Here is a 10,437-nt window from a genome sequence, read left to right as displayed (position 1 = left end):
TGTTTAGTTTTTCAGCATCGCTGTGTTATCATCACTTCGGACCTGTTGTTTTCGGTGTTAAGCATGCATCTTTTTTGTAGTCTTCTCTGGAGTAAATGCTGTCACAACAATCGTTCAGGTGTTACCTTAACTATGTTAATGAAGACGATATGGTATTGCTTTTCTTTCTGCTGACCAGGGCCGTCTGCTTTACATTTCGGTCGACACCCTGATATCTTAATTTGTTTAATCATCTTTTAAGACAACGAATAATTGATATAATGAGAGTCTTATCAGTTGTTTAACGGTTATATTTGAAGCTATTCCACATTTGAATCATATTTTACGATTTGTCTAATTTTCTACACTCATAAATTATCCCTAAATAAAAGTCTCTAGTTTATTAGAAGAATTTGTTGATTCTTTACTTAGGGATGTAGACATAGGTTATGGACATAACTCTTGAAATCAGTGATATGTTTGTATCATATTCAATTTCACCAAAGCCTATCACGCTTTCATTTGAAACAGAATGAAATCAATCCAAGTTACTTTGATGCTTACATGATATTAATGTCAAGTACGGAATACAAACGTTCCAATGATTTGTAAGACTCGTGTCCCTTACACGCCTAGGTCTACCTCTTTAAATTACATACCATGTTTGATATTCTATAGAATCAGAATGAACAGTAACAGAGAACTGTCTACGTTGAGAAGTCAGGTACTAAAAGGACAATATATTTTAGGAGAGGCAATCCTTACAGAAAGGAAGGAAATAAGTTGTGTCGATGACGGATAGATAATAATAAATTTTCGTGAAAAAAAAGATTTCAAATAAGTACAAAATGTTTCCTCTCGGAAATAATAGATTTACATAGAATATAATCCTCTGTTGACTAACGAAACATTGTCGCTTCGATTTTTACCAAAGAAAAAAAACTGAGCTTTATTTGCTTAACTTTCTGTAAACAATGAATTTTTCTACCAGTTTACTCTCAATTTGTTCCTACCTGTTCTCATTAGCTGTAATGGGCAGTGAAGGTGGCTATAACAGTAATAATTTATATATTTAACAAGTTAAATCTTCCGAATTCGTGAAAAACAATTTCCGACAAATTATTGAAAAACGCCACTTCCTCAGCAACCATTTGAGATTAGATATATTCCTACACAGGGCTTCTGGTTATCCAACTGATGGTCATTCACTTTCCATTATGCCATGAATTTTGTAAAGTTTTGTCATATTTTTCTGATTTATTTAAGGTGTACACGATTGGCATTGCTATCTTACCACAACCCAGCGTAATCCAAGTTAAATAATTGCAATTGCTTTGGAGATGCTTATTTGGATAAAAAGGGTCATCTTGTAGCCATATAAATTCATTCCTAGTCTGTCGGGCGACCTGATATAAATATGAATGCCTCTTTTGAAAACATACGAAAAAATATCGAATATAATTTCAACATTACATGTTATATCAGTCCCGTTCCCATGCTACTTCTTAGCTGGTCCATTAGATCGGCTTATTAAGGCATACAAAGCAAATTTTGTGAAAAATGCATGATATATTACAGTCACAGAGCAATTGGGTATAGGGAGAGTATACGTTTACTATATATTACCACTGTATATCAGTCATATACGACCGACCTGTGTGAGATATTAAAAAGAGAGAAAAATGCATTTTACTCAAGGAAACCCATTAGATATTATCAACGGGAAATATGCATTTTTAAATAATTAACATTGTTACTAATAATCTTTTACAGAGTTTGCTCATTTGCTTTTGTTACTTTGTATGTACGATTTTAGTTGCTTCATGTTCTTTGTTGTATATGTGTCTGTTTTCCATATCTGGTCTTTGTACCTGGATTGCATTCTATTGATTACCGCTATAACCATGGTTCCCTTCATTATTCTTTTAAATCTACTTCAAAAGAACATGCTGAAAGACCATATGCATAAAAACCATAACATAATGACTGCAATCATCATTCCAATCTACTGTCGTATCTTCTACGTTGGGAGGAACCTTTATCGTAAATTTACAATTTTACAAAATTAATACATCGATAGGCGTGGTGAAATGAAACAGCGGAAAATCAATCAAAAATCATAACACATCACTGGATCTTTTTATAAAATATTAGTTACTCGCAAGGAGCAATACAAGATGGACAAACAGTGGAAGGTGTTTCTTTTTTTTCTTTTGTGTATGCCACAATTTACAAAGCTGCAAGGTAAATTATTTCAACAATTTGTGTGATTTTTAAAATCTTTTTATTTTAAGGAATGCTGCAATTCTAAACAAATTGGCCCACAAACCTTCCTTTTTACATCATGGGGAGTATAGGATTAGAGTTGATCTTTGATCCAGAAGGGTTGAAAACAACGTGTCGGCATGGCGTGAACAGTTTTCTGTAAAATTATTTTGTAATTTCTTTAACAGATTTCTACATCAATTGTTTTTACAAAAACAACTTTTCCGTTGTTTTACATTTAAGGATAGCATTTGTACGTATTGTGTTGTACTAGCCGCGTTCCATGTTCTTTTGTTTCATGTTGAAAGTTTTACACAGCTTAATAAATCGTGCTAAGCTCTAGATGAGAGACTCAAAAGACCTATGAATTCGGCATTTAATTTAAAAAGTGTAAGTTGCGATGATCGTTTAACAATGTTCTAGAAATTAAAGAGTAATCAGGGAACCAAGGTTTGGCGCTCCGAAAAACATAGCTTTAACCCATCCGTCCGTTTGAAATGGATGTAACAAGTCGGAACCATTGCGCTACCAGCTACTATGTGATGTAGTGTGTATTTTGTCAGATTATTTTTGGACTTGATAATGGATCGGATAAGTGTTCGGTAATTTTTTTGTTACCCTTATTTGACTTTTCCCATGTGTTCCATCCACTTTTATTTCTTTACTTTCGTTCTTCTAAAATAGTGCCTGGGCGTTCCAAACAGTAACTTCCCCACTATTTAGAAAACGTATTTAAATGTAGTGATTATTGTTTAAGGACTTTAACGGTTTGCACATTTTGAAGTCATCGAGGGACCTAAAACTATTAAGAAAGAAGAATTTAAAAGTTACAAATTTATTGAGGAAACTTTAACTAACATTACTTGTAGATAGCTCACGATTAAAATCAATGGTAAATATATTTGTTCAAATATGCGTTAAATAAGCAAAACGGTTTTGTGGAATCAATAACAAACTGTAGGTGAGTCGTGACTTTGTTTTCGTTTATAAATAATATAACTAAGTTACTTCAGGCAATAGTCAAAAGTAGCAATAAAAGGAAAGTCCGTAGTGCAAACGACAATTTCCACGTAAAAACCGGAAGTTGAAAACCATTGCATTGGTCCTGACTTTGTCGAGGCATATCTGACATAAAAGATAGGTTAAATCAGGTTTTATAACATTTAGTAGCAGTCTTTATAAGATTCATACAAATTCTGAAAAAATGTGATACATCTGAAAAAGGCTACATGATTTAATTTTTGGTATCAAGTTGCTTTATTGGTCTATATGATGGAATGTATAATTAAACATTCCAATCTGTGTGCCCTTAGAAGATAGTCCACATGAAAGATACAATAGTTCCTATCATATTTAGTGTCATTTACAGAGTGCCCCCCCCCTGGTTTGAATTCTACAATATATTCTATATGATTTTTATCTCCTATGAATAAGGGTTATATGAAAAGCTACATATTCCTTTTAGTTTACTTTGCAATTTTAAACAAAATATCAAAAATAAAAATATGTAGGCTTTCATTCCATGAATCACATTTTGCATGATTCTTATGTGGACTGCTATTTAACAAAAACAGTGTGCGGTTTTGTCTCTTATATCGAACGTTACTTGTATAATCTCTTAGAAAGTATCAAAACTCAATATCAGTAGTCCATTCTTCAGTTCTTGTTTACAACCCACAAAATGACAAACATACGCAATGTATGTTCCTTAGATACAAAGATGTTACTTTTGGTTTAAGACAAACTCTTCTTAAACTTAAAATACATTTGTGGATTCTTAGTGTAAAATGAAGAGCACAATTGTCGTCTTTCGGTACGAATCTCTTTAGATCCTTTTTTAACAAGAGAATAGTCATAATGAGCATTGATATTATAATTTTCTTTTCATGTTTTGTATTTAGACTGTACACTACCGAAGGATATACAAAACTCAATATGGGTAGCCACAGGTGAAGAACCGACGGGAGAAATCGAATTTACTACTTTTAAAATAAAGCGGGGGATAATTTGGGTACAAGGTGATTTCAAGGAGCTAGATTGCGTGAGGGAAATACCAGAGAATAATATCTACGTGTTCAGGTAAAAACAAGACAATACAGGGACGAAACATGTTCATTATTATTCTAAGCTTGAAATATGCAATTTACTTTCTTATCGTATATTTTAACATTATTAAGGTGTGATTTACCTTTGAAAAACTGTCAATGCAACATGTGTAATCAAAACATCTAAAGGAATGTCTTAGCTTTGGAACTGTTGAACGAAAATTCAAAAAAGTCTAGGCGTGACGAAAAGCAGTATTCAGCGTCAGTATATGTATTTATGAGGCTATGATGACTTTAAAAACCTAAAAAAAATATACTCCCTGCGTTGGAGTTGGACGAACTATCAACATAAAAGTAACAAAGTTATTTCCTTACAATGAGCCCACTACAGTCGAGTCTTATGAAAAAATGAAATATCAATATAATGGTACAGTACCTGTACACTTTCCATTTCATTTCAATTGGGCATGAAGTGGGAGAAATGGGAAGTTAGTATAAATTAGTCGCATATTCATAATGAACACATTTTTAAGAAAAAAGAAAAAAAAAACACTTTGACATGCGCCCTATATTTACCTATCATTAGCAAATATTTTCTGCCCGGGAAATGCATGTAATATTTTTGTTGCTTTTAGAATGATTGCGAAGAACACTTAAAGCAATAATACAGATATCCTGTTTTTTTACCTTTTCGTAGAAAATGTGCTAAACAATTTAATAGGCATTAAACTGTATCATTAGGTTACATGTGGTGATTTTCATCTAGCTATATTTTAGTAATGTTTGTAAAATACACATACGTAAATACATCTTGTACCAAACAATCGTTAATATTGAAAGGGATTAACAAAATCAGCTTTACTTGATCTTCAACATAACAGTATATGGTATGTTGTTTAGGCTCTGGTTAAAAGAGGGTAATATAACTTCTATTTAGTAGCACTCCAGCTAAGAATCATACACAATGTGATTCATGGGTAAAAAGCTTACATATTTTTTTGATATTTTGTTTAAATGGCCATAGTAAACAGAAATTAACGTTCAGTTTTACATAAACTCCGTGTTCATAAAGAGATAAAAATTATAAAGAATACACTGTAGATGTAAAAATTAAGGGAGATAACTCTGTAAATGACACTAAAATATAATAGAATCTATTGGATTTTCAATATTAATTATCTCCTAAGAGCAGGTAGATTTGAATGAATAATTACACATTTCAATAATAAAGACACATATAACAACTTAATTACAGAAATAAAAATATGTAGCCTTTTTTTTTTTTTTTGGGGGGGGGGGGGTCTTACAAAGACAACAACTTATCTGTATCTTTTGTAAGTGTTTTTGGCTACGTATTATTTTTCTATATACAGCGACAACTTTCATGATGTAGCAACAGACGAAAGCAGGAGACTAGTACTGTGTTTTAGACTTAAGAAGATAACAACGGATCTGTACTACTTTTATATTTTGGCAGGTAATACATCAAATGTTTAGAATAATCAGAAGAATGTAATCCAGGGACAAAGACCAGACATGGAAAACAGACATACACAACAAAGAACATAAAGTAACTAAAATCATACATAAAAAGTAACAAAAGCACAATGAGCAACTTGGACTCCATTAAAAACTGGGAGCATGGACCAGGTGCACCGGTTGGGTAAGCGTCTTCTGCTTTTCTAGAAACACCCGCCAAGTTTCTCATAAAAAGTCAAGTCCGGGATAGATGAAAGATGTTGTGATTTTACTGGATGTTAGCTAATATTCTAAGGAATTTTGAATATTGCCTTTCTTAACAGTGGGTATTTCTTCTTGACAATACGTGTATATGTTTTTCAATTTAACGAACAAAAAAAATAAAATGTTATCTCTGTCTCATTTTCTACAACGAAATTTGTTATTCCACATCCGATTATTTTCCAGTATTTTTAAGTATGGTTCGAAACACTTTTTCAACTGTCAAAATTATCAGTTAATCGGGTGATATCATTCGATGTGATACGATATGCAATGTATCGGTCTGATATGTTTTGTCCGGTCTGAAATGATAATGACCGGTCTGATATGGTTTGTCCAATTTGACATGATATTGATCGGTTTGGTATGTTTAATCCGGTCTAACATGATATTGATTCTCTGATATGCAATTGAGATTTGAATAACGTGATATTGAATAAAGGGTAATAAAGAACCACCGAACTGATAAACGCATTACACAGACCAGCGGTTGGCATATGCCTCCTACGAAGAAAATATTCGAAAAATCTGCCATAACTTTTTAATGTTTCACATAAAACAAACATATATGGAATTAAATGCAACATTAATGAAATGTACGATATCGCATTGGGGTTTGTAACACTATATAAGTTAATCGACGAGCATATTCGGCTCGCTCGGTTAGAGCTCCATTGTAGAAATCTACAATTTGCTGTACCAGTAATATCTGTGAATATTAGTTAAAACTGATAAAACACAGATGCATTCTTGTCGTAAAAGACGCTTTTAATTGTGACAATTTTAAATAAAATGACATCACACGAAATACAACACGCTTGCTCCACGACACGACTCGTAGCACGATTGCTCCACGACTCGTATTCATTAGATACATCAAAAATGAATTAGTAAATTGTTCGCATAGATTCAGTTACTGATTATGACTTTGAACATATATTTAGGTGTTGATTGATTTCAGGCATGGATGTTAGTATATTAATCTGGGCTTAAGCTCACATAGGTACATCTTCCATTCAAAAAATGCACATCCCCGTCAAAATATACCAGAGTAACTCCTCCGAGTGAAAAATAAACGTATTTACGAAAGATATGCTTGAGTGACTCATTGTCTACTTTTACTGATTTGCGGGATTGTACTTAAGTTATTCTTTTTATGGTAAAGAGGGTTATAATAGAGCTTTGAGGCTTCCTCAAGTGTGTATTTCTATCCATATTGTTGTGTGTCTCATTTCCGCTAATGTATTTGGCGCCTTTTTCACCATTCTGAAAAAAAGTAGATTAACTAGAAAACCGTAAAATTCTCGATTTCATTATACTTTCATTTAAGTTATGTACACGGATATTTTCTATATTTTTATTCATATGCATTTGTGTTTTTTGTGTAATTAATAGATCGACCACTTCTTAGAGATGTTAGGCCCAAACAATTGAGATATTTGTGGCCATTTGAACTCTCCAGGGCACCTTTTCCAAACGATACATGTCAGTTATGCCAGGCTTCAAGTCCTCCTAACGATACTGAGTATACTATCCTCAGGAGAAAAGGTATCGCTGTAATTAAGTATCGATCATTACAGTGCCAGAGTAATCCGGGTTAACAAGGTTTTAGATGCATACACGTCTTGAAAAGAATTGCTTTAGAGATACTATTATGAGATCAATGCCTACAACCTAGATAGATTCAAATATTTCATATCTAGTGTGATAGGTATATTACTATACAGTTATGTGGTGAATTCATAAAAAGAAAAACAATCAGAATAGAAAGCATATAATTTGACAGGACTATTTTACGATTTATCCAATTACAACCATATTTTAATTCACAGAAATATTTGATAAGACAAATCAAAATGTTCCGTAATACAGTAGAATATAATGACCAATGATTGAGCAACGACGCCTAACAACATATCTGTCTGAAGAATCGCATTTATTCATAAAATGACTGTGTTTTCCGATTACATTATTTATTGATTCAAATATGTATATGTCAAGGCACGAACGATTCTACTGCCGGTGAAGATTTCACATCTTGTTCTTGTAACACAAAAGCAGAAGATTGTAAACATTTTCCAACAACATCTGAGATACCTACAAGTAAGTTCTTTATAGACCATTTAACATTTAATGGTCTGATATATAATGAACATGAAAAACTGGTTTATTGATGTAAAATATGCAATGTTAAGCTAAACCTCTGCAATGGAGAAGGGATCATTTCAGCTTTCCAAATTCGTGATATCAAATCTTTGTGGAAAATCTTTAAGTAAAGTTTAAGCACATTTTAATTGCATGCTTTATTCTTTTGTTATATCGATTTTAAGATCAAATTCCGGCGATTTCGAAAAAAAAAGATAATGTTAAATGGGGTTTGTTTATTTCCTTAATCTAATTTTGTAAATATCTGATATCTGTAAAAAGTTTACTACTACGCTTACAACTTGATACTTAATTGAAATGAACAATTTCGCCATAGTGTGAATATTGTATGATACGTGTCCCGGAGCTGCATTACTATTGCCAGACTTTTTCCGGATTTCACTCTTGCAATATGACGGTTGTCACTGACCAAGCAGGACAAGCGTACCCTTGTACGGAGCACATGTTGTCACTCCCGTTTTTTATTTGGAGTTAATATTACTAGTACTTTTGTTCTCGTTTCCTTTATCTTCAGTTTTATGTATCATATATTTTATTCCTACGTTTTGTTCGCTACGTTGTGTACGTAGATCATCTTGTTTGTTTAATATGTTCACGTTTAGACCATGTTGTTGATTTTGACATATTTGATTCTTCTTAAAGCAACTCGGCGGGTGTTTCTAGAAAAGCAGAGGGCGCCTACCCTACAGGTGCACCTTTTCCATGCTCCCAGGTTTTAGTAGTCCGAGTTGCTCATTTGCTTTTGTTACTTTGTATGTATGATTTTAGTTACTCAGTGTTCTTTGTTGTGTATGTCTGTTTTCCATATTTGGTCTTTGTCCCTGGATTAAATTCTTTTGATTACCGCTATATTCTTGGTTCCCTTGATAACTCTTCCAAATACTGACGAATCGGGGTTTTTTGTGTGCTGACATTGTAAGTATTCAAACTATATTTAGACATTTAAATACCAATGATACACATATTTTAGCTACAATAATCAGTCCAACAATGGAGTCTACTACGACAACAACTGAACCGTCAACGACAACGCAACCCACTACGACGAGAACGGAGTTTACCACTACAATAACAACACGTAACACTACTAAACGAAGATATTTGTATCAATACAAGAATATGTACTGGTACAGGTACTTACAGAAGAAACAGAAATGCCTGAGGAAAGGACGAAAATAACTGCATAGAACAGACACGTCTTATTTCCTGCAGGGAGGCGCTTTATTTGAAATAAAACGATTTAAGAATTGTTACAACTGGGTCTTTATTAATATTATTTTATTGTACATTTCATAAATGCCAAGGTTTAAAAAGTGGTTGTGACGAAACCAATATTTTAAAGGGCTAAGGCCTAATGGCAAAGTCTTCAGTTCCCAGGTTAAATAGCTTCTGAATAATTTTTTTGTGTATTTTGTTTGTTTGTAGGTCCTTATTGATGTATTTATGTGAAGTAATTTGAATTTCTTTTTTGTGGATAATATGTTTTTTTAATTACCCGTGTCGGATATTTAGTAAGTCTATGTAAGAAGTATATATATTTTATTTCAATATGTTTGTGCCATATTTATACTTAGTAACTATTTTTATACCTACAGTTAGGATATTTACTTTTTACGTTTTCGTTATTATCACGTCGAATACAAAATATATAAAGAGCAAGCCCCCATTAAATACGAGAAAAAATAACAATTTAAGGAGCAGTTTTTTTTATACAAATTAGACAGGAGGTGATTCATGTATGAAAAAAAAAATACAACCAGATTCGTTTTTATTTTACTTATTAGAAAATAATTATAGATACCATAACCGGTCTTAGTTCGTCATTCGGTTTTTGCATTTTCGAAGTAAATATAATATAGATTGTGTATGTAATTGGCACTTTGCAAGATGTATCGTTCTTACTTTGGTATGATTTGGTAGATGTCAGTGGGAGATGAATGCATGGAGTTTTAAAAATGCAGTTCTGAAAAGTACTGAAATGGCTACCGTTACATACAATATAGCATCTGTTGTTCTTAAAAGCTTCGTTTGTTTGGTTGGTTTTTCTACTTTTCTAAACCATGAATCACATCTACCATAGGCAGTGCCATTTTATATGGACAGTGATTTATATAAATCAAGGCCACCAAACACCGACAAATATACCATGAAGTAAAACACATACATGTGAAAACAAAATTTGAGTTCAATAACCCTATCCCTATTTTTGTTTTCATTAAATAGTAACAAGCATCTATGTTTG

The 10,437-nt window shown here is 32.7% G+C and overlaps 1 protein-coding gene across 1 annotated transcript; it reads left to right on the top strand.

Moving 5' to 3' along the window:
- Nucleotides 1-2,104: 2,104 nt before the first annotated feature.
- LOC148605685 (uncharacterized) lies at nucleotides 2,105-9,451 on the top strand. Its single transcript, XM_088548910.1, has 6 exons — nucleotides 2,105-2,223; nucleotides 4,146-4,323; nucleotides 5,663-5,766; nucleotides 7,425-7,577; nucleotides 8,031-8,132; nucleotides 9,166-9,451. Exons 1-6 carry the CDS (start codon nucleotides 2,157-2,159, stop codon nucleotides 9,372-9,374), a joined length of 813 nt encoding a protein of 270 aa, XP_088405036.1. The 5' UTR covers nucleotides 2,105-2,156; the 3' UTR covers nucleotides 9,375-9,451.
- Nucleotides 9,452-10,437: the final 986 nt, after the last annotated feature.

Source organism: Perna viridis, chromosome 10 (genome assembly GCF_037379345.1).
Source record: "Perna viridis isolate PV_CMFRI_1.1 ecotype Kerala chromosome 10, ASM3737934v1, whole genome shotgun sequence".
NCBI lineage: Eukaryota > Metazoa > Mollusca > Bivalvia > Mytilida > Mytilidae > Perna > Perna viridis.
The sequence above is the reverse complement of the archived record's forward strand: the minus strand, read 5'-3'. Positions and strand labels throughout refer to the sequence as shown.